At 37.7% G+C, this 24,698-nt stretch overlaps 5 protein-coding genes across 5 annotated transcripts; all 5 read left to right on the forward strand.

Annotated features, from left to right (window-relative positions):
- Positions 1-1,685: 1,685 nt before the first annotated feature.
- On the forward strand, positions 1,686-2,522 carry LOC139467830 (growth/differentiation factor 6-A-like). The gene has a single exon (XM_071249335.1). The coding sequence runs from the start codon at positions 1,686-1,688 to the stop codon at positions 2,520-2,522; it is 837 nt and encodes a 278-aa protein (XP_071105436.1).
- Positions 2,523-5,851: 3,329 nt separating this feature from the next.
- On the forward strand, positions 5,852-6,688 carry LOC139467831 (growth/differentiation factor 6-A-like). Its single transcript, XM_071249336.1, has one exon. It carries the CDS (start codon positions 5,852-5,854, stop codon positions 6,686-6,688), a length of 837 nt encoding a protein of 278 aa, XP_071105437.1.
- Positions 6,689-9,898: 3,210 nt separating this feature from the next.
- On the forward strand, positions 9,899-10,735 carry LOC139467832 (growth/differentiation factor 6-A-like). Its single transcript, XM_071249337.1, has one exon. It carries the CDS (start codon positions 9,899-9,901, stop codon positions 10,733-10,735), a length of 837 nt encoding a protein of 278 aa, XP_071105438.1.
- Positions 10,736-15,185: 4,450 nt separating this feature from the next.
- Positions 15,186-16,484, forward strand: LOC139467833 (nodal homolog). The gene is made up of 2 exons (XM_071249338.1): positions 15,186-15,513; positions 15,658-16,484. Exons 1-2 carry the CDS (start codon positions 15,186-15,188, stop codon positions 16,482-16,484), a joined length of 1,155 nt encoding a protein of 384 aa, XP_071105439.1.
- Positions 16,485-19,503: 3,019 nt separating this feature from the next.
- LOC139467834 (nodal homolog) lies at positions 19,504-20,802 on the forward strand. Its single transcript, XM_071249339.1, has 2 exons — positions 19,504-19,831; positions 19,976-20,802. The coding sequence occupies exons 1-2, from the start codon at positions 19,504-19,506 to the stop codon at positions 20,800-20,802; spliced, it is 1,155 nt and encodes a 384-aa protein (XP_071105440.1).
- The last annotated feature ends 3,896 nt before the right edge of the window (positions 20,803-24,698 follow it).

Raw genomic sequence — 24,698 nt, forward strand, 5'->3', positions numbered from 1 at the left:
TAGCAACATGTAAACAGAGAGATAGCAATAATGGAACATTGTAGTTCAGAAATATGAAACTAATATCTTATATTTGGGTACTTTCTATATGCTTAACTTGATTGTTACATACTATGCGAATATGTGCACCCAATAACAGCAGTGCAATGAAACCTTGCAATCAGCATTTAAGAATCGCTTTGATGAATATTCACTGAGGCGTGTAATCGTTCACTCTAAAAGCTGACGAGGTGTTTTCTTAAAGGAAACTAGGAACTAGCTGAGATTAACGGGATGAGTGTGATCCGGGAGACAGGATCAGACAGTGATTGTTCGACAGTCAGATGAGACAGGGAGACGGGCTTGTTACTGTGGAGGAGCATGATAGCCGCTGTCTGGGAACTGAATAGTGAAAAGAGTATGTACCTGTAAAGATGAAGGCCATCTTACACTGACGAATTGTGAATATGCATACGCCGTGATTTAAAGAAGCATATACAGTTTCTGGGACTTGGCACCAATATATAAATATACCGAATATACATGTAAGATCAGAATTAGTTGTGCAATTTCATTGAATCAAGAAAGCGTAATTCAATCTGACAACATCGGATTCCTGTATATAGCTTATGCGTATATTAAAATAACAATGTTTAATGTCAGAGAATCTATATTTCATGCCTTAAGAAGATAACTTCCACATGTACAGTAGTATATTACAGAATATTTTCATAAACACCTTGCTTGAAACATATGGTAATAAGATCTATGTAATTATTTTTTTCAAATTATTCGTTTGCAAAATATATTATCTGTCAAATCACAGCAACGCTTAAAATTATATCAATGTAGCAGATACGTGTTTATTTTACATACGATGCGTACAATTACACATAATACACGCGACTACCATTTCTCTAAAGCAGATTATAAGCATTGCCTGAAGGAATATGAACACCTCGCCAACACCCGGCCATTGAATGACCACTCGTCTTGTATACACAAGTAGTTGGGTCTGGTATATAACGCTACACGGGAGCTATCACATGATCACTTGCATTGCCACATCCTACACTTGCACACCAAAATATCTATCCAACTGTCTGAAAATGTCGCAGTTTAAAATGGCAATTTTCTTTCTGATATGTGTCGGAAATGTTGGAGGACGAGGTATTGCTTTTCCCAAACAATTGCTAACCCAAGATGTTCGAGTCCTAACTGATACTTATGGGAATGGTGCACGACCTCTTGCAGATCTGTCCCCTATTGTTGGAAGGTTGAGTCATCCAGTTGATTATCAAAAGCCTTCAACACAATTCATGGTACAATTGTTTAACATTCTTCAAAAAGGGGCACCACTTGCAAGAGCGGCAGGCAGAAAGCTGAACACAGCTGATTTCAAGAAAGCAGACACCATCAGGAGCTTCACGGCTAAAGGTAATCTTTAACCTGGAGTCAGATCACATACGATTTTAATCATTAACAAACAAATATGAAAAAAGTAAGAAATTCAATATATCAAGGCCAGGGAATAAGCAGTCTCGATTGTCTGCCGAAACAATTGCAATGCGCATAAAATGCCAAATAGTGATGGAAATTAGATGAATGGCTCGCAGACGTTAAGCATTCACTGCAAGAATATTCTTGATGTAAATGTTTTATTTGTACAACTTTGGTTTTCATGCAATGTATGTTTAATTCCAGACATGACACAAAAGAATGTAAGAAAGAGAGTTGAGCTATCGTTCAAGATTCCTAGTCTACCTGAGAACGAACGTCTCCGATTAGCTGAGTTCCGGTGCAGACGCTCTGTATCTCCTTTAAAGAAGTACAGGGTCAAGGTCATCATTCTCAAGGGAGAGAATATCGCACGAAAAGCTAACATCAGGGTCAAACCTATTACACAGGGTGAATATTATGTATTTGACATCAGTCGAGCCATCAAAGCCTTCATCAACGGTTACCACGGTGACGCCACCATTCATGTGGAAATACCACGGACATTCTCCAGAATTCTTTTGAAAACAGCATCCGAAACTTATGGATACTTACTTGTATTTTATTTGGAAAATCGCCACTTTCTTCAAAACGTTTTGGAAACCTACAAAGTGGAAGAGCATTCCACTTTTGATGGATTAGGTAATATAGCATCACGCGCTAAAAGATCGGCACACGCCACAAGCAGACGTCGAGAACGCAAGAACAGACGATGGAAGAAGTCCGGGAAGAAACAAGGCTGTCGTCTGTACGACTTTAACGTGGACTTCAAGACGATCGGCTGGGGACAGTGGATCATCCACCCTACACGCTTCAACTCCAAATTCTGCCACGGAAACTGTCCCTCCCCCATCGACATCCGATTCAAACCCACCAATCACGCCATGTTGCAGTCACTCATGAGAAGCAAGCGCTCCAACGCTGCTCCCGACCTTTGTTGTGTCCCAACCAAACTGGAACCTCTCAGCATGATGTACGTGGAGGATGGCGAAGTTGTTGTACGTCATCACGAGGACATGATCGCCTCTGAATGTGGATGTCGATGACGTTGACGTCTCCCATGAACACCAATGGACTATGTCATGAATTCTGATCGTAATCAGCTGCCAAACAACCAATCTGTGTCATGACACCTTGGCACGGCCAATTGTAACTGTGATATATAGATATACAATGGTGCTATTTTGTAGATACTGATTTGCTTCATGTAAAAGAAATGGATCGTTTGTAATAAATGTTACACTGTACCAAACTCTCTTTCTTGAATCATCGTAATATTATTTCTTTAGCGCTACACAGAACAATTTATATTCCAATATGACACATCCACCTGTCAGTCCAAGGAGGTTACTCTTTTATAAACAATTAGAAAATACATACTCGTACAACTTTCGATTGCACTTCACCTTCCATCGGTCATACGTTACCAAGGATAGTTAGTTTGTGCTTGCATGTCACCTGAAATTACCTTTTCAATGCAATACATGGAATGCATACGAATTCTCTTATTGACACTTAAAATAGGTGTGATAAATAGGAAGAGCGCACTCCTCATTTTTATCATGAGAAAACACTCTTGAAGTGTATCATGATAACCTGATTAGCACAAGTAGTTGCATGCCTTTGACACAAAGGAGATTAACAAAGAGGCCACCAGTGAAAGTGACATGGCTGCAGCAAGCGAAATAAAAAACCTTAACGTATGTTGACAAGCATAAATTGATCTTCACACGCCATATCCTAACCATGTTTTTTATATGCGTCAACGAATGTGGTGTCAGCGACATTCGGCAGAATTAATCAACGATCAATCATTGTTGGCAGTAAAATTGTGAAGAGTGAAACCCTTTCTTTCCGGATGGTGCCATTCCTTGTAAAAAACGTCCGGAAAGACGAAATATATATGGATACGGCGAAAACTTTGTGTTTTCATATATACATTCCAAACAAGACTGCATTATTTAACTGGAGTGGCTACAAGTCATACAATGTTTTCGAAACCTCTGTAGCTGTCTTTTCCTTAATTACTTACCACCAATTGAAAGTGGACTATGATTAAGGATTCCAAATCAAAGACAAAAGAATCTTATTCAGAATATTATGGTATGTTCAAGGAACCCTCTTTTTATTTCATTATAATATATATTTCGGCAATGATGGCAATGTTTATTTTTTAGTTTTAATCCATTTTTGAATTCCAATAACGCCAATAAGTAAGTAATAATTTGTAAAACATTCAGGGATGTACCAATTATTTATTTAACAAAGAAGTCAATAATGTCCTTTCAGTGTTAACAATTTCATGTTGTTTCAAGATCACAGGGCCACAGAGCAATGATAATAATAATAAGGCAGGAGACATGCTAACATACTGAGACTGAGTGTGTTGTCTGACATGGCGACGTCTACATCGACGTTGTTGCACCAAGGCATGGCGGGACACTGATACACACTTAGTTGAGGAGGATTAAAAATACTTGATCTTTATGATGTTTTGATGATAGATAATCTCTTATCACGACATGTGTCATTACATTCTTTATCCTCATAAAACGGGAGAAAATGTTGCTGTGTTGATCACTTTGGTTTCTTAACAATCTTGGTGAACTTAACTACTTGAAATGCATCCTTCAATTCCTCTTATGAATAGCTTTGGTGAGGAACTAACACATACAGTGTATTACAGAAGGTAGCAACATGTAAACAGAGAGATAGCAATAATGGAACATTGTAGTTCAGAAATATGAAACTAATATCTTATATTTGGGTACTTTCTATATGCTTAACTTGATTGTTACATACTATGCGAATATGTGCACCCAATAACAGCAGTGCAATGAAACCTTGCAATCAGCATTTAAGAATCGCTTTGATGAATATTCACTGAGGCGTGTAATCGTTCACTCTAAAAGCTGACGAGGTGTTTTCTTAAAGGAAACTAGGAACTAGCTGAGATTAACGGGATGAGTGTGATCCGGGAGACAGGATCAGACAGTGATTGTTCGACAGTCAGATGAGACAGGGAGACGGGCTTGTTACTGTGGAGGAGCATGATAGCCGCTGTCTGGGAACTGAATAGTGAAAAGAGTATGTACCTGTAAAGATGAAGGCCATCTTACACTGACGAATTGTGAATATGCATACGCCGTGATTTAAAGAAGCATATACAGTTTCTGGGACTTGGCACCAATATATAAATATACCGAATATACATGTAAGATCAGAATTAGTTGTGCAATTTCATTGAATCAAGAAAGCGTAATTCAATCTGACAACATCGGATTCCTGTATATAGCTTATGCGTATATTAAAATAACAATGTTTAATGTCAGAGAATCTATATTTCATGCCTTAAGAAGATAACTTCCACATGTACAGTAGTATATTACAGAATATTTTCATAAACACCTTGCTTGAAACATATGGTAATAAGATCTATGTAATTATTTTTTTCAAATTATTCGTTTGCAAAATATATTATCTGTCAAATCACAGCAACGCTTAAAATTATATCAATGTAGCAGATACGTGTTTATTTTACATACGATGCGTACAATTACACATAATACACGCGACTACCATTTCTCTAAAGCAGATTATAAGCATTGCCTGAAGGAATATGAACACCTCGCCAACACCCGGCCATTGAATGACCACTCGTCTTGTATACACAAGTAGTTGGGTCTGGTATATAACGCTACACGGGAGCTATCACATGATCACTTGCATTGCCACATCCTACACTTGCACACCAAAATATCTATCCAACTGTCTGAAAATGTCGCAGTTTAAAATGGCAATTTTCTTTCTGATATGTGTCGGAAATGTTGGAGGACGAGGTATTGCTTTTCCCAAACAATTGCTAACCCAAGATGTTCGAGTCCTAACTGATACTTATGGGAATGGTGCACGACCTCTTGCAGATCTGTCCCCTATTGTTGGAAGGTTGAGTCATCCAGTTGATTATCAAAAGCCTTCAACACAATTCATGGTACAATTGTTTAACATTCTTCAAAAAGGGGCACCACTTGCAAGAGCGGCAGGCAGAAAGCTGAACACAGCTGATTTCAAGAAAGCAGACACCATCAGGAGCTTCACGGCTAAAGGTAATCTTTAACCTGGAGTCAGATCACATACGATTTTAATCATTAACAAACAAATATGAAAAAAGTAAGAAATTCAATATATCAAGGCCAGGGAATAAGCAGTCTCGATTGTCTGCCGAAACAATTGCAATGCGCATAAAATGCCAAATAGTGATGGAAATTAGATGAATGGCTCGCAGACGTTAAGCATTCACTGCAAGAATATTCTTGATGTAAATGTTTTATTTGTACAACTTTGGTTTTCATGCAATGTATGTTTAATTCCAGACATGACACAAAAGAATGTAAGAAAGAGAGTTGAGCTATCGTTCAAGATTCCTAGTCTACCTGAGAACGAACGTCTCCGATTAGCTGAGTTCCGGTGCAGACGCTCTGTATCTCCTTTAAAGAAGTACAGGGTCAAGGTCATCATTCTCAAGGGAGAGAATATCGCACGAAAAGCTAACATCAGGGTCAAACCTATTACACAGGGTGAATATTATGTATTTGACATCAGTCGAGCCATCAAAGCCTTCATCAACGGTTACCACGGTGACGCCACCATTCATGTGGAAATACCACGGACATTCTCCAGAATTCTTTTGAAAACAGCATCCGAAACTTATGGATACTTACTTGTATTTTATTTGGAAAATCGCCACTTTCTTCAAAACGTTTTGGAAACCTACAAAGTGGAAGAGCATTCCACTTTTGATGGATTAGGTAATATAGCATCACGCGCTAAAAGATCGGCACATGCCACAAGCAGACGTCGAGAACGCAAGAACAGACGATGGAAGAAGTCAGGGAAGAAACAAGGCTGTCGTCTGTACGACTTTAACGTGGACTTCAAGACGATCGGCTGGGGACAGTGGATCATCCACCCTACACGCTTCAACTCCAAATTCTGCCACGGAAACTGTCCCTCCCCCATCGACATCCGATTCAAACCCACCAATCACGCCATGTTGCAGTCACTCATGAGAAGCAAGCGCTCCAACGCTGCTCCCGACCTTTGTTGTGTCCCAACCAAACTGGAACCTCTCAGCATGATGTACGTGGAGGATGGCGAAGTTGTTGTACGTCATCACGAGGACATGATCGCCTCTGAATGTGGATGTCGATGACGTTGACGTCTCCCATGAACACCAATGGACTATGTCATGAATTCTGATCGTAATCAGCTGCCAAACAACCAATCTGTGTCATGACACCTTGGCACGGCCAATTGTAACTGTGATATATAGATATACAATGGTGCTATTTTGTAGATACTGATTTGCTTCATGTAAAAGAAATGGATCGTTTGTAATAAATGTTACACTGTACCAAACTCTCTTTCTTGAATCATCGTAATATTATTTCTTTAGCGCTACACAGAACAATTTATATTCCAATATGACACATCCACCTGTCAGTCCAAGGAGGTTACTCTTTTATAAACAATTAGAAAATACATACTCGTACAACTTTCGATTGCACTTCACCTTCCATCGGTCATACGTTACCAAGGATAGTTAGTTTGTGCTTGCATGTCACCTGAAATTACCTTTTCAATGCAATACATGGAATGCATACGAATTCTCTTATTGACACTTAAAATAGGTGTGATAAATAGGAAGAGCGCACTCCTCATTTTTATCATGAGAAAACACTCTTGAAGTGTATCATGATAACCTGATTAGCACAAATAGTTGCATGCCTTTGACACAAAGGAGATTAACAAAGAGGCCACCAGTGAAAGTGACATGGCTGCAGCAAGCGAAATAAAAAACCTTAACGTATGTTGACAAGCATAAATTAAAACCCTTTCTTTCCGGATGGTGCCATTCCTTGTAAAAAACGTCCGGAAAGACGAAATATATATGGATACGGCGAAAACTTTGTGTTTTCATATATACATTCCAAACAAGACTGCATTATTTAACTGGAGTGGCTACAAGTCATACAATGTTTTCGAAACCTCTGTAGCTGTCTTTTCCTTAATTACTTACCACCAATTGAAAGTGGACTATGATTAAGGATTCCAAATCAAAGACAAAAGAATCTTATTCAGAATATTATGGTATGTTCAAGGAACCCTCTTTTTATTTCATTATAATATATATTTCGGCAATGATGGCAATGTTTATTTTTTAGTTTTAATCCATTTTTGAATTCCAATAACGCCAATAAGTAAGTAATAATTTGTAAAACATTCAGGGATGTACCAATTATTTATTTAACAAAGAAGTCAATAATGTCCTTTCAGTGTTAACAATTTCATGTTGTTTCAAGATCACAGGGCCACAGAGCAATGATAATAATAATAAGGCAGGAGACATGCTAACATACTGAGACTGAGTGTGTTGTCTGACATGGCGACGTCTACATCGACGTTGTTGCACCAAGGCATGGCGGGACACTGATACACACTTAGTTGAGGAGGATTAAAAATACTTGATCTTTATGATGTTTTGATGATAGATAATCTCTTATCACGACATGTGTCATTACATTCTTTATCCTCATAAAACGGGAGAAAATGTTGCTGTGTTGATCACTTTGGTTTCTTAACAATCTTGGTGAACTTAACTACTTGAAATGCATCCTTCAATTCCTCTTATGAATAGCTTTGGTGAGGAACTAACACATACAGTGTATTACAGAAGGTAGCAACATGTAAACAGAGAGATAGCAATAATGGAACATTGTAGTTCAGAAATATGAAACTAATATCTTATATTTGGGTACTTTCTATATGCTTAACTTGATTGTTACATACTATGCGAATATGTGCACCCAATAACAGCAGTGCAATGAAACCTTGCAATCAGCATTTAAGAATCGCTTTGATGAATATTCACTGAGGCGTGTAATCGTTCACTCTAAAAGCTGACGAGGTGTTTTCTTAAAGGAAACTAGGAACTAGCTGAGATTAACGGGATGAGTGTGATCCGGGAGACAGGATCAGACAGTGATTGTTCGACAGTCAGATGAGACAGGGAGACGGGCTTGTTACTGTGGAGGAGCATGATAGCCGCTGTCTGGGAACTGAATAGTGAAAAGAGTATGTACCTGTAAAGATGAAGGCCATCTTACACTGACGAATTGTGAATATGCATACGCCGTGATTTAAAGAAGCATATACAGTTTCTGGGACTTGGCACCAATATATAAATATACCGAATATACATGTAAGATCAGAATTAGTTGTGCAATTTCATTGAATCAAGAAAGCGTAATTCAATCTGACAACATCGGATTCCTGTATATAGCTTATGCGTATATTAAAATAACAATGTTTAATGTCAGAGAATCTATATTTCATGCCTTAAGAAGATAACTTCCACATGTACAGTAGTATATTACAGAATATTTTCATAAACACCTTGCTTGAAACATATGGTAATAAGATCTATGTAATTATTTTTTTCAAATTATTCGTTTGCAAAATATATTATCTGTCAAATCACAGCAAGGCTTAAAATTATATCAATGTAGCAGATACGTGTTTATTTTACATACGATGCGTACAATTACACATAATACACGCGACTACCATTTCTCTAAAGCAGATTATAAGCATTGCCTGAAGGAATATGAACACCTCGCCAACACCCGGCCATTGAATGACCACTCGTCTTGTATACACAAGTAGTTGGGTCTGGTATATAACGCTACACGGGAGCTATCACATGATCACTTGCATTGCTACATCCTACGCTTGCACACCAAAATATTTATCCAACTGTCTGAAAATGTCGCAGTTTAAAATGGCAATTTTCTTTCTGATATGTGTCGGAAATGTTGGAGGACGAGGTATTGCTTTTCCCAAACAATTGCTAACCCAAGATGTTCGAGTCCTAACTGATACTTATGGGAATGGTGCACGACCTCTTGCAGATCTGTCCCCTATTGTTGGAAGGTTGAGTCATCCAGTTGATTATCAAAAGCCTTCAACACAATTCATGGTACAATTGTTTAACATTCTTCAAAAAGGGGCACCACTTGCAAGAGCGGCAGGCAGAAAGCTGAACACAGCTGATTTCAAGAAAGCAGACACCATCAGGAGCTTCAAGGCTAAAGGTAATCTTTAACCTGGAGTCAGATCACATACGATTTTAATCATTAACAAACAAATATGAAAAAAGTAAGAAATTCAATATATCAAGGCCAGGGAATAAACAGTCTCGATTGTCTGCCGAAACAATTGCAATGCGCATAAAATGCCAAATAGTGATGGAAATTAGATGAATGGCTCGCAGACGTTAAGCATTCACTGCAAGAATATTCTTGATGTAAATGTTTTATTTGTACAGCTTTGGTTTTCATGCAATGTATGTTTAATTCCAGACATGACACAAAAGAATGTAAGAAAGAGAGTTGAGCTATCGTTCAAGATTCCTAGTCTACCTGAGAAAGAACGTCTCCGATTAGCTGAGTTCCGGTGCAGACGCTCTGTATCTCCTTTAAAGAAGTACAGGGTCAAGGTCATCATTCTCAAGGGAGAGAATATCGCACGAAAAGCTAACATCAGGGTCAAACCTATTACACAGGGTGAATATTATGTATTTGACATCAGTCGAGCCATCAAAGCCTTCATCAACGGTTACCACGGTGACGCCACCATTCATGTGGAAATACCACGGACATTCTCCAGAATTCTTTTGAAAACAGCATCCGAAACTTATGGATACTTACTTGTATTTTATTTGGAAAATCGCCACTTTCTTCAAAACGTTTTGGAAACCTACAAAGTGGAAGAGCATTCCACTTTTGATGGATTAGGTAATATAGCATCACGCGCTAAAAGATCGGCACATGCCACAAACAGACGTCGAGAACGCAAGAACAGACGATGGAAGAAGTCAGGGAAGAAACAAGGCTGTCGTCTGTACGACTTTAACGTGGACTTCAAGACGATCGGCTGGGGACAGTGGATCATCCACCCTACACGCTTCAACTCCAAATTCTGCCACGGAAACTGTCCCTCCCCCATCGACATCCGATTCAAACCCACCAATCACGCCATGTTGCAGTCACTCATGAGAAGCAAGCGCTCCAACGCTGCTCCCGACCTTTGTTGTGTCCCAACCAAACTGGAACCTCTCAGCATGATGTACGTGGAAGATGGCGAAGTTGTTGTACGTCATCACGAGGACATGATCGCCTCTGAATGTGGATGTCGTTGACGATGACGTCTCTCACGAACACCAATGGACTATGTCATGAATTCTGATCGTAATCAGCTGCCAAACAACCAATCTGTGTCATGACACCTTGGCACGGCCAATTGTAACTGTGATATATAGATATACAATGGTGCTATTTTGTAGATACTGATTTGCTTCATGTAAAAGAAATGGATCGTTTGTAATAAATGTTACACTGTACCAAACTCTCTTTCTTGAATCATCGTAATATTATTTATTTAGCGCTACACAGAACAATTTATATTCCAATATGACACATCCAACTAGTCAGTCCAAGGAGGTTACTCTTTTATAAACAATTAGAAAATACATACTCGTACAACTTTCGATTGCACTTCACCTTCCATCGGTCATACGTTACCAAGGATAGTTAGTTTGTGCTTGCATGTCACCTGAAATTACCTTTTCAATGCAATACATGGAATGCATACGAATTCTCTTATTGACACTTAAAATAGGTGTGATAAATAGAAAGAGCGCACTCCTCATTTTTATCATGAGAAAACACTCTTGAAGTGTATCATGATAACCTGATTAGCACAAGTAGTTGCATGCCTTTGACACAAAGGAGATTAACAAAGAGGCCACCAGTGAAAGTGACATGGCTGCAGCAAGCGAAATAAAACCTTAACGTATGTTGACAAGCATAAATTGATTTTCACACGCCATATCCTAACCATGTTTTCTATATGCGTCAACGAATGTGGTGTCAGCGACATTCGGCAGAATTAATCAACGATCAATCATTGTTGGCAGTAAAATTGTGAAGAGTGAAACCCTTTCTTTCCGGATGGTGCCATTCCTTGTAAAAAGCGTCCGGAAAGACGAATTATATATGGATACGGCGAAAACTTTGCATTTGTACCCTCTTTTGTATTTCATTATAATATATATTTCGGCAATGAAGGCATTGTTTTTTCTTTCTTGGGTTAGTGAATAGCTGATAGTTTTAATCCCTTTTGGAATTCCAATAACGCCAATAAGTAAGTAATAATTTGTAAAACATTCTTGGATGTGCCAATTATTTATTTAACAAAGAAGTCAATAAAGTCCTTTCAGTTTTAGCAAGTTTATATTCTTGAGGAGTATACATATACATGTAAGTGAGTGAGTGGATATACTTTTACACCGCCTTTAGCAGTATTTCAGCATCATCAAGGCGAGGAATACTAAAAATGAGATTTACATAGTTTACCCATGAAGGGAACCGAACATGGGTTTTCATTTTTGGGCAAACGCTGAAAACACTAGACAGCCTCACCGCCCCTTATACATTGAAGAAAATATTCAAACATTATCATGAACATCAAAATACTTTACTCTTTAAGTTATTTTATAATCATTTGTCATCTTTATCCTATAGAATGTAACCCGTTTCATCCGAACGGCTTCGTTCCCAGCAAATTCGTGCGTTTTAACCAATTTCCGTGTAATGGGGAGTCACCGTATGGATAATTTTACCTGTTGCAGCAAATTCGTCAAATTATGAACGGAAATTATGAACTGCAACATGTTGATAGATGTAGAATGCAAAATGCGTGTACATGAAAACAATATGGAAACTACAGGAATGTTGAAGTGTTCATGTCTAATCAAGAGATGCATACAAGTACATGCATCTTCAAGAATAAAAAAGACATGAATATGTAAGGGATTAGAATCAAATGAAGCTGTGATAGCATGTCTAAATATACAACGTGAAGGAACCTTTACACCACTAAACAGTAGTATTATTAAATTGCAACTGCTTCGCCATCAACGTATGAACGTGCATGTAACATTGATTGCAACGTTTTGCGGTTCAAACGGGAGGATGTAACCTGGATAAGTTCCAAAATATAAATTATTCATTCATTTTGTTTTCAAAAACATGTACGCGTATCATAAGGTGTATTATTATGGATAGCAGCTTCTTTATTTTACTTGCACAATGTCGTCAGGTAAAGGGACAAGAAGTAGCCCTGAATCCAACTTCGATATTCCAATGAACGCTCTCAAATAGCTGTACTGTCACTTTAATATTTTTCTTTCAGCCTCAAGCGACTAAGCCTAACCATAAAGATTTCGAAGGGCCTCAAAGTCAGTTCTGTAAATACCAATAAAAATGTCTTCAATCTCTGACAGAATAGTGTGATGAACTGTTTTCATTTCACCAACAAGGACATCGATTGGAAAAGATTATTGGTGGAACAGTTTAGCAGTTTAATCATTAACAGGGTTAGACTATGAGTATTCCAGTTAGACGATTCTGGAAGACAGCATTTCTGGTGTGCCCCGCCGTGATATTGCTGGAATATTGCTAAAAGCGACGTAAAACAATACTCACTCACTCACTGGAAGACAGACTTGTTACAAGTAATGATGGTTGTTGTTCGGCGTCTGACGTTGCCTTTATGTTGAACAGCAGAACGAATTAATGCAGTGTTTCTGATACAGTGTGTAGAGTTAAATCTAATAATAACCTTTTCGTAAATGTATCAACCTACTTCATTATAAATCGTAGAAATTAAAAGATACATCATTTAGGAATTAGTTTAAAGATAATTTATGGGGAAAATATTCTCATGCTTACACATAATACGCTAAAAACAATACTTCTTCATTCAAATGAGTGCATGTGTCTTCCATTCTTGTTGTTTTAAAGAGCATACTGCATCGGAAAATAGATAACGCAACATGATTTTACTGCTATTCAGCAAATGGTTTGGAAAAGATATGTTATTACATTGAACATATTTTATTTTCAAGGAGCAGTGATTTTAACAATTTATATAAAGTTTGTTTATTGAGATAGTTTAGTTACTCTCAGCATAACGACTAGCTGCAAATTGGAATTCTAATAGAGCCAATCAGAAAATAATGACTTTGGTTATATCCAGAGATGTACAAATTATTCATTCTTCGTAAATCAAGAAGTAAATAATGTCTTTTGATTCACTTTCACCATATTGATTCAACAACAAGAGGCCAAATAGCAATGATGATAGCACAGGAGACATGCTAACTGTCTGACACTTCTGCATATGCTGACTGTGGTGTCTGACATGCATGGCGACTTCGTCATAAACATTGCTGCAATAACACATGTCGGGACATTGATAGACACTCAGCTGAGAAGGATTTAAAATAATTGATCTTTGTATTGTTTTGATGATAGACAATCTCGTTTTATGACATGTACCCATACACTTCCCTCTCCATTTAAAACGGAAGAAAGTGTGTGTGTTTGGATCAGACAAAAACAATATTCTATATGTGATCGTCATATGCCATGTACACTTTCCTTAGGAGAAGATGTGTTCTGATATCTTGAAGTGAATCATTAGATTCCAACGTAAATGAACTTGGAGTGAAGGTAACACACATAACATAAATATAAGTATGTATACCGAAACATCGCCTTTCCAAGAAGTTGTTATTCATAAATTGTGTCTACTTTAACAAACACAATGTAGTTATATTACAGACGATACCAACGTGTAGATATCAATCTTGGAAATATTCCTGTTAGGGAAAAGAACAAATGATATGTAGGTAGTGATACTTTCTATGCTTATATTGATCTTACATACTGCGTAAATGTTTGCGAAAAGGATAGGAGTGAAGTAAAATCTCTGCAACCTAAAGAAACAAAGGTGTAATCCGTTCCATGAACATTCACTGTGGCGTGTAATGGGTTACTCTTTAACCTGACGAGTTGTTTTCTTAAACTAATGACAACAGTAATAAGCTTAGATTAGCGCAATGAGAGTGATCCTGAAGACAGGATCAGACAGTGATTGTTCGACAGTCAGATGAGACAGGGAGACAGGCTTGTTACTGTGGAATGGGGATGATCGCCCCTGTCTGGTGAACGGATATCGAAATCCTTGTTTATCTATGAATATTGAATATATTTTATATCTATGAGAAACAGCTTACTAGTACATATTTGAAGAGAAAAATCAAACAAATTGAAAACATACAAAATCCAAGAAGTCTCTCCACTGTCATAAGATTACCTTTTAAAGTAGACATTTCACGAAATGGTCATATACATTAGCAAAATTAATTACTAATTTAAAGAATCCGAGGTATCAGAATATGTATGGCTAATGTGTGTTTAATTGTTCATTTCACAAAATATTAGGTTATTTTCCTCAAAACCTTGCATTAAAGGTATGATGTAGTGATGTAACCAGAAGGTGTTATTTTACATGAAGAAGCTAAAACTAGATCTGATGCACGCGACATGTCCTTACGACAGATTATAATCATTGCCTGAAGGAATATGGACACCTCGCCAACACCCGACCATTATGTTACCACTTGTCTTGTTTACACAAGTAGTAGGGTCTGGTATATAACGCCACACTGAAGCTATCACATCATCGCTTGCATTGCTGCATCCTACACTGACAAACCAAAACATCAATCCAGGTATTAGAAAATGTCGCAGTGTAAAATCGCCATTTTATTTCTGACATATCTCGCCAATGTTGGAGCACGTCGCTTAGCTTCACCCAAACAATGGCTAAACCAGGAGTTTCAAGTCAAACCTCACACTTACCGGAATGAGGGAAAACATGTTGCAGACATATCCCCTTTTGTCAGCAAGCTGAGTCATACAGTTGATTATCAAAAGGATTCAACCAAATTCCTGGTGCGATTGTTTAATATTCTTCAAAATGGGGCACCACTTGCATCAGCAGCAGGCAGAAAGCTCAAAACAGCTGATTTGATGAAAGTCGACACTATCAGGAGCTTCGCAGCTAAAGGTAAGCTTAACACCAGACTGACTGGTGTGTAGATGTGCAATACAAACCCGGAAAATATCTTTCTGATTCCAAACAAGAATCTATTTTGGAAAAATGCTTCACCTTTTTATTTACTTTTTATTATGATCCTGTTTCCTATTTCAGACATGAGTAAAATCAATGAAAGCAGCAGATTTGGCCTTTCGTTCAAGATACCTAGTCTGCCTCAGGACGAGAGTCTCCGATTAGCTGAGTTCCGGTGCCCACGCGCTCTCTCCCTTCTAAAGAAGTACAAGGTCAAGATCAGCATTTTCAAGGGAGAGAAGATCGCAAGAAAAGTTACCATCAGAGTCCAACCTACTACACACCGTGAAGATTTTGTTTTTGACATCAGTCGAGCCATCACTGCCTGGGTCAACGGTTACCACGGTGACGTCACCATTCATGTGGAAATGCCGCGGACTTTTTTCCGACTTCTTTCGAAAACAACATCCGAAGCTTATGAAAACTTACTTGTTTTGTATTTGGAAAATCAGGACTTTCTTCAAAACGTTTTGGTTAAAGAGCAGTCTACATACGATGGATTGATGAATAGCGCATCGCGTGGTAAGAGATCTACACCTGACATAATCAGACGTCGTCGACGCAAGAACAGAAGATGGAATAAGGCAGGAAAGAAACAAGGCTGTCGTCTGTACGATTTTGACGTGGACTTCAACACAATCGGCTGGGGACAGTGGATCATCCACCCTACACGCTTCAACTCCAAATTCTGTCACGGAAACTGTCCCTCCCCGATCGACGTCCGCCACAAACCCACCAACCACGCCATGTTGCAGTCACTCATGAGAAGCAAGCGTTCCAACATCGCTCCCTCCCCTTGTTGTGTCCCTACCAAACTGGAACCTCTCAGTATGATGTACGTGGAGGATGGCGAAGTCGTTGTACGTCATCACGAGGACATGATCGCCTCTGAATGTGGCTGTCGGTGACGTCCACCAAGCATAAAACGTTTGAGAGGTTTGAGAATGCCATGTGATAACCGTATCAGTGCTATTATTATTTATACTAATAAACTTGTATTGATAAAATGTCTTGATGCTTTGTCTTTCACTGGTTAATTATTCGATCTGTCTTGGATATGTTCTTATAATACACTATACAATGTGTACCTCTAGTGCTACAAAGAACATCTTTCACTCACAATGTGAAGATAAACCCTTCAGTCTATGTGGCTTACTCCATCATAAACGATTGTAAAGGACATATTCCTGCAACATTTGAATGCACCTCACAATCGGTAAATTAGTTGAACGCGTTCTTGTGACGGCATTTTAGTTCCTTACTATAAATGTTTGTTTGTGGGTTTTTTTCAAAAACATGATCTCGGTACAAGGAGTATTATTATTGATAACAACTTCTTTATTATACATACACAACTTCATCAGGTGAAGGTACAAGAAGTAGCCATGGAACGATGTACATGTATTTGAATAATAAAGAAGTTGTTGAACCTAATAATATTCCCTGTCATGTTTACATCCAACTTCGATATTCCTATAAACACTCTCAAATAGCTGTACTGTCACTTTGATATTTTTGCTTGCAACTACAAGCGACTGAGTCTACAAATGCAGATCGCGAAGGGCCTCAAATTCAGTTCTGTAAATACCAATAAAAATGTCTTCAATCTCTGACAGAATAGTGTGATGAACTGTTTTCATTTCACCAACAAGGACATCGATGGGAAAAGATTATTGGTGGAACAGTTTAGCAGTTTAATCATTAACAGGGTTAGACTATGAGTATTCTAGTTAGACGAGTCTGGAAGACAGCATTTCTGATGTCCCCCGCCGTGATATTGCTGGAATATGGCTAAAAGCGGCGTAAAACAATACTCACTCACTCACTGGAAGACAGACTTGTTACAAGTAATGATGGTTGTTGTTCGGCGTCTGACGTTGCCTTTATGTTGAACAGCAGAACGAATTAATGCAGTGTTTCTGATACAGTGTGTAGAGTTAAATCTAATAATAACCTTTTCGTAAATGTATCAACCTACTTCATTATAAATCGTAGAAATTAAAAGATACATCATTTAGGAATTAGTTTAAAGATAATTTATGGGGAAAATATTCTCATGCTTACACATAATACGCTAAACACAATAGTTCTTCATTCAAATGAGTGTCTTCCATTCCTGTTGTTTTAAAGAGCATACTGCATCGGAAAATAGACAACGCAATGTGATTTTACTGCTATTCAGCAAATAGTTTGGAACATATATGTTATTACATTGAACATATTTTATTTTCAAGGAGCAGTGATTTTAACAAATTATATAAAATTTGTTTATTGAGATAGTTTAGTTACTCTCAGCATAACGACTAGCTGCAAATTGGAATCCACTTTGGAATTCTAATAGAGCCAATCAGAAAATAATGACTTTGGTTATATCCAGAGATGTACAAATTATTCATTCTTCGTAAATCAAGAAGTAAATAATGTCTTTTGATTCACTTTCACCATATTGATTCAACAACAAGAGGCCAAATAGCAATGATGATAGCACAGGAGACATGCTAACTGTCTGACACTTCTGCATATGCTGACTGTGGTGTCTGACATGCATGGCGACTTCGTCATAAACATTGCTGCAATAACACATGTCGGGACATTGATAGACACTCAGCTGAGAAGGATTTAAAATAATTGATCTTTGTATTGTTTTGATGATAGACAATCTCGTTTTATGACATGTACCCATACACTTCCCTCTCCATTTAAAACGGAAGAAAGTGTGTGTGTTTGGATCAGACAAAAACAATATTCTATATGTGATCGTCATATGCCATGTACACTTTCCTTAGGAGAAGATGTGTTCTGATATCTTGAAGTGAATCATTAGATTCCAACGTAAATGAACTTGGAGTGAAGGTAACACACATAACATAAATATAAGTATGTATACCGAAACATCGCCTTTCCAAGAAGTTGTTATTCATAAATTGTGTCTACTTTAACAAACACAATGTAGTTATATTACAGACGATACCAACGTGTAGATATCAATCTTGGAAATATTCCTGTTAGGGAAAAGAACAAATGATATGTAGGTAGTGATACTTTCTATGCTTATATTGATCTTACATACTGCGTAAATGTTTGCGAAAAGGATAGGAGTGAAGTAAAATCTCTGCAACCTAAAGAAACAAAGGTGTAATCCGTTCCATGAACATTCACTGTGGCGTGTAATGGGTTACTCTTTAACCTGACGAGTTGTTTTCTTAAACTAATGACAACAGTAATAAGCTTAGATTAGCGCAATGAGAGTGATCCTAAAGACAGGATCAGACAGTGATTGTTCGACAGTCAGATGAGACAGGGAGACAGGCTTGTTACTGTGGAATGGGGATGATCGCCCCTGTCTGGTGAACGGATATCGAAATCCTTGTTTATCTATGAATATTGAATATATTTTATATCTATGAGAAACAGCTTACTAGTACATATTTGAAGAGAAAAATCAAACAAATTGAAAACATACAAAATCCAAGAAGTCTCTCCACTGTCATAAGATTACCTTTTAAAGTAGACATTTCACGAAATGGTCATATACATTAGCAAAATTAATTACTAATTTAAAGAATCCGAGGTATCAGAATATGTATGGCTAATGTGTGTTTAATTGTTCATTTCACAAAATATTAGGTTATTTTCCTCAAAACCTTGCATTAAAGGTATGATGTAGTGATGTAACCAGAAGGTGTTATTTTACATGAAGAAGCTAAAACTAGATCTGATGCACGCGACATGTCCTTACGACAGATTATAATCATTGCCTGAAGGAATATGGACACCTCGCCAACACCCGACCATTATGTTACCACTTGTCTTGTTTACACAAGTAGTAGGGTCTGGTATATAACGCCACACTGAAGCTATCACATCATCGCTTGCATTGCTGCATCCTACACTGACAAACCAAAACATCAATCCAGGTATTAGAAAATGTCGCAGTGTAAAATCGCCATTTTATTTCTGACATATCTCGCCAATGTTGGAGCACGTCGCTTAGCTTCACCCAAACAATGGCTAAACCAGGAGTTTCAAGTCAAACCTCACACTTACCGGAATGAGGGAAAACATGTTGCAGACATATCCCCTTTTGTCAGCAAGCTGAGTCATACAGTTGATTATCAAAAGGATTCAACCAAATTCCTGGTGCGATTGTTTAATATTCTTCAAAATGGGGCACCACTTGCATCAGCAGCAGGCAGAAAGCTCAAAACAGCTGATTTGATGAAAGTCGACACTATCAGGAGCTTCGCAGCTAAAGGTAAGCTTAACACCAGACTGACTGGTGTGTAGATGTGCAATACAAACCCGGAAAATATCTTTCTGATTCCAAACAAGAATCTATTTTGGAAAAATGCTTCACCTTTTTATTTACTTTTTATTATGATCCTGTTTCCTATTTCAGACATGAGTAAAATCAATGAAAGCAGCAGATTTGGCCTTTCGTTCAAGATACCTAGTCTGCCTCAGGACGAGAGTCTCCGATTAGCTGAGTTCCGGTGCCCACGCGCTCTCTCCCTTCTAAAGAAGTACAAGGTCAAGATCAGCATTTTCAAGGGAGAGAAGATCGCAAGAAAAGTTACCATCAGAGTCCAACCTACTACACACCGTGAAGATTTTGTTTTTGACATCAGTCGAGCCATCACTGCCTGGGTCAACGGTTACCACGGTGACGTCACCATTCATGTGGAAATGCCGCGGACTTTTTTCCGACTTCTTTCGAAAACAACATCCGAAGCTTATGAAAACTTACTTGTTTTGTATTTGGAAAATCAGGACTTTCTTCAAAACGTTTTGGTTAAAGAGCAGTCTACATACGATGGATTGATGAATAGCGCATCGCGTGGTAAGAGATCTACACCTGACATAATCAGACGTCGTCGACGCAAGAACAGAAGATGGAATAAGGCAGGAAAGAAACAAGGCTGTCGTCTGTACGATTTTGACGTGGACTTCAACACAATCGGCTGGGGACAGTGGATCATCCACCCTACACGCTTCAACTCCAAATTCTGTCACGGAAACTGTCCCTCCCCGATCGACGTCCGCCACAAACCCACCAACCACGCCATGTTGCAGTCACTCATGAGAAGCAAGCGTTCCAACGTCGCTCCCTCCCCTTGTTGTGTCCCTACCAAACTGGAACCTCTCAGTATGATGTACGTGGAGGATGGCGAAGTCGTTGTACGTCATCACGAGGACATGATCGCCTCTGAATGTGGCTGTCGGTGACGTCCACCAAGCATAAAACGTTTGAGAGGTTTGAGAATGCCATGTGATAACCGTATCAGTGCTATTATTATTTATACTAATAAACTTGTATTGATAAAATGTCTTGATGCTTTGTCTTTCACTGGTTAATTATTCGATCTGTCTTGGATATGTTCTTATAATACACTATACAATGTGTACCTCTAGTGCTACAAAGAACATCTTTCACTCACAATGTGAAGATAAACCCTTCAGTCTATGTGGCTTACTCCATCATAAACGATTGTAAAGGACATATTCCTGCAACATTTGAATGCACCTCACAATCGGTAAATTAGTTGAACGCGTTCTTGTGACGGCATTTTAGTTCCTTACTATAAATGTTTGTTTGTGGGTTTTTTTCAAAAACATGATCTCGGTACAAGGAGTATTATTATTGATAACAACTTCTTTATTATACATACACAACTTCATCAGGTGAAGGTACAAGAAGTAGCCATGGAACGATGTACATGTATTTGAATAATAAAGAAGTTGTTGAACCTAATAATATTCCCTGTCATGTTTACATCCAACTTCGATATTCCTATAAACACTCTCAAATAGCTGTACTGTCACTTTGATATTTTTGCTTGCAACTACAAGCGACTGAGTCTACAAATGCAGATCGCGAAGGGCCTCAAATTCAGTTCTGTAAATACCAATAAAAATGTCTTCAATCTCTGACAGAATAGTGTGATGAACTGTTTTCATTTCACCAACAAGGACATCGATGGGAAAAGATTATTGGTGGAACAGTTTAGCAGTTTAATCATTAACAGGGTTAGACTATGAGTATTCTAGTTAGACGAGTCTGGAAGACAGCATTTCTGATGTCCCCCGCCGTGATATAGCTGGAATATGGCTAAAAGCGGCGTAAAACAATACTCACTCACTCACTGGAAGACAGACTTGTTACAAGTAATGATGGTTGTTGTTCGGCGTCTGACGTTGCCTTTATGTTGAACAGCAGAACGAATTAATGCAGTGTTTCTGATACAGTGTGTAGAGTTAAATCTAATAATAACCTTTTCGTAAATGTATCAACCTACTTCATTATAAATCGTAGAAATTAAAAGATACATCATTTAGGAATTAGTTTAAAGATAATTTATGGGGAAAATATTCTCATGCTTACACATAATACGCTAAACACAATAGTTCTTCATTCAAATGAGTGTCTTCCATTCCTGTTGTTTTAAAGAGCATACTGCATCGGAAAATAGACAACGCAATGTGATTTTACTGCTATTCAGCAAATAGTTTGGAACATATATGTTATTACATTGAACATATTTTATTTTCAAGGAGCAGTGATTTTAACAAATTATATAAAATTTGTTTATTGAGATAGTTTAGTTACTCTCAGCATAACGACTAGCTGCAAATTGGAATCCACTTTGGAATTCTAATAGAGCCAATCAGAAAATAATGACTTTGGTTATATCCAGAGATGTACAAATTATTCATTCTTCGTAAATCAAGAAGTTAATTATGTCTTTTGATTCACTTTCACCATATTGATTCAACAACAAGAGGCCAAATAGCAATGATGATAGCACAGGAGACATGCTAACTGTCTGACACTTCTGCATATGCTGACTGTGGTGTCTGACATGCATGGCGACTTCGTCATAAACATTGCTGCAATAACACATGTCGGGACATTGATAGACACTCAGCTGAGAAGGATTTAAAATAATTGATCTTTGTATTGTTTTGATGATAGACAATCTCGTTTTATGACATGTACCCATACACTTCCCTCTCCATTAAAACGGAAGAAAGTGTGTGTGTTTGGATCAGACAAAAACAATATTCTATATGTGATCGTCATATGCCATGTACACTTTCCTTAGGAGAAGATGTGTTCTGATATCTTGAAGTGAATCATTAGATTCCAACGTAAATGAACTTGGAATGAAGGTAACACACATAACATAAATATGAGTATGTATACCGAAACATCGCCTTTCCAAGAAGTTGTTATTCATAAATTGTGTCTACTTTAACAAACACAATGTAGCTATATTACAGACGATACCAAGGTGTAGATACCAATCTTGGAAGTATTCCTGTTAGGGAAAAGTACAAATGATGTGTATGTAGTGATACTTTCTATGCTTACATTGATCTTACATACTGCGTAAATGTTTGCGAAAAGGATAGGAGTGAAGTAAAATCTCTGCAACCTAAAGAAACAAAGGTGTAATCCGTTCCATGAACATTCACTGTGGCGTGTAATGGGTTACTCTTTAACCTGACGAGTTGTTTTCTTAAACTAATGACAACAGTAATAAGCTTAGATTAGCGGGATGAAAGTGATCCTGAAGATAGGATCAGACAGTGATTGTTCGACAGTCAGATGAGACAGGGAGACAGGCTTGTTACTGTGGAAGAGGCATGATAGCCTCCGTCTGGGAACGAATATCGAAATCCTTGTTTATGTTCGAATATGGAATATATTGTATATTCATGAGAAACGGCTTACTAGTACATATTTGAAGAGAAAAATCAAACAAATTGAAAACATACAAAATCCAAGAAGTCTCTTCCCTGTTAAAATATTATCATTTAAAGTAGCGATTTCACTAAAGGGTTATATACACTAACGAAATTAATTACTAATTTAAAACATCCGAGGTATCAGAATATGTATGGGTAATATGTGATAAATTGTTCATTTCATAAAATATTAGGTTATTTTCCTCAAAACCTTGCATTAAAGGTATGATGTAGTGATGTAACCAGTTGGTGTTATTTTACATAAAGAGGCTACAACTAGATCTGATGCATATACTAATAAACTTGTATTGATAAAATGTCTTGACGCTTTGTCTTTCACTGGTTAATTGTTCGATCTGTCTTGGACATGTTCTGATAATACACTATATAATGTGTACCTCTAGTGCTACAAAGAACATCTTTCACTCACAATGTGAAGATAAACCCTTCAGTCTATGTGGCTTACTCCATCATAAACGATTGTAAAAGAAATATTCCTGCAACATTTGAATGCACCTCACAATCGGTAAATTAGTTGAACGCGTACTTGTGACAGCATTTTAGTTCCTAAATATAAATTATTGTTTGTGGGTTTTTTCACATTCACTGTGGCGTGTAATGGGTTACTCTTGAACCTGACGAGATGTTTTCTTAAATCAATGACAACAGTAATAAGCTTAGATTAGCGGGATGAGAGTGATCCTGAAGACTGGATCAGACAGTGATTGTTCGACAGTCAAATTATACAGGGAGACGAGCTTGTTACTGTTGAATAGGGATGATCGCCCGTCTGGTGAACGGATATCGAAATCCTTGATTGTCAATGAATATGGAATACATTTTATATTCATGAGAAACAGCGTACTAGTACATATTTGAACAGTAAAATCAAACAAATTGAAAACATACAAAATCCAAGAAGTCTCTTCACTGTTAACACATTATCTTTTAAAGTAGACATTTCAAGAAATGGGAATATACACTAAGGAAATTGATTGCTAATTTAAAGTATCCGAGGTATCAGAATATGGATGGATAATATGTGCTTAATTGTTCAGTTCACAAAATATTAGGTTATTTTCCTCAAAACCTTGCATTAAAGGTATGATGTAGTGATGTAACCAGAAGGTGTTATTTTACATGAAGAAGCTAAAACTAGATCTGATGCACGCGACATGTCCTTACGACAGATTATAATCATTGCCTGAAGGAATATGGACACCTCGCCAACACCCGACCATTATGTTACCACTTGTCTTGTTTACACAAGTAGTAGGGTCTGGTATATAACGCCACACTGAAGCTATCACATCATCGCTTGCATTGCTGCATCCTACACTGACAAACCAAAACATCAATCCAGCTATCAGAAA

The sequence above is a fragment of the Haliotis cracherodii genome, unplaced genomic scaffold, assembly GCF_022045235.1.
Source record: "Haliotis cracherodii isolate W230 unplaced genomic scaffold, xgHalCrac1.p SCAF_2, whole genome shotgun sequence".
Lineage (NCBI taxonomy): Eukaryota > Metazoa > Mollusca > Gastropoda > Lepetellida > Haliotidae > Haliotis > Haliotis cracherodii.

Coding starts and splice junctions, on each gene's coding strand:
- LOC139467830 (XM_071249335.1), top strand. CDS start 1,686: ATGACACAAAAGAATGTAAGAAAGAGAGTTGAGCTATCGTTCAAGATT.
- LOC139467831 (XM_071249336.1), top strand. CDS start 5,852: ATGACACAAAAGAATGTAAGAAAGAGAGTTGAGCTATCGTTCAAGATT.
- LOC139467832 (XM_071249337.1), top strand. CDS start 9,899: ATGACACAAAAGAATGTAAGAAAGAGAGTTGAGCTATCGTTCAAGATT.
- LOC139467833 (XM_071249338.1), top strand. CDS start 15,186: ATGTCGCAGTGTAAAATCGCCATTTTATTTCTGACATATCTCGCCAAT. Junction 15,514..15,657: donor CAGGAGCTTCGCAGCTAAAG/GTAAGCTTAACA, acceptor TTCCTATTTCAG/ACATGAGTAAAATCAATGAA.
- LOC139467834 (XM_071249339.1), top strand. CDS start 19,504: ATGTCGCAGTGTAAAATCGCCATTTTATTTCTGACATATCTCGCCAAT. Junction 19,832..19,975: donor CAGGAGCTTCGCAGCTAAAG/GTAAGCTTAACA, acceptor TTCCTATTTCAG/ACATGAGTAAAATCAATGAA.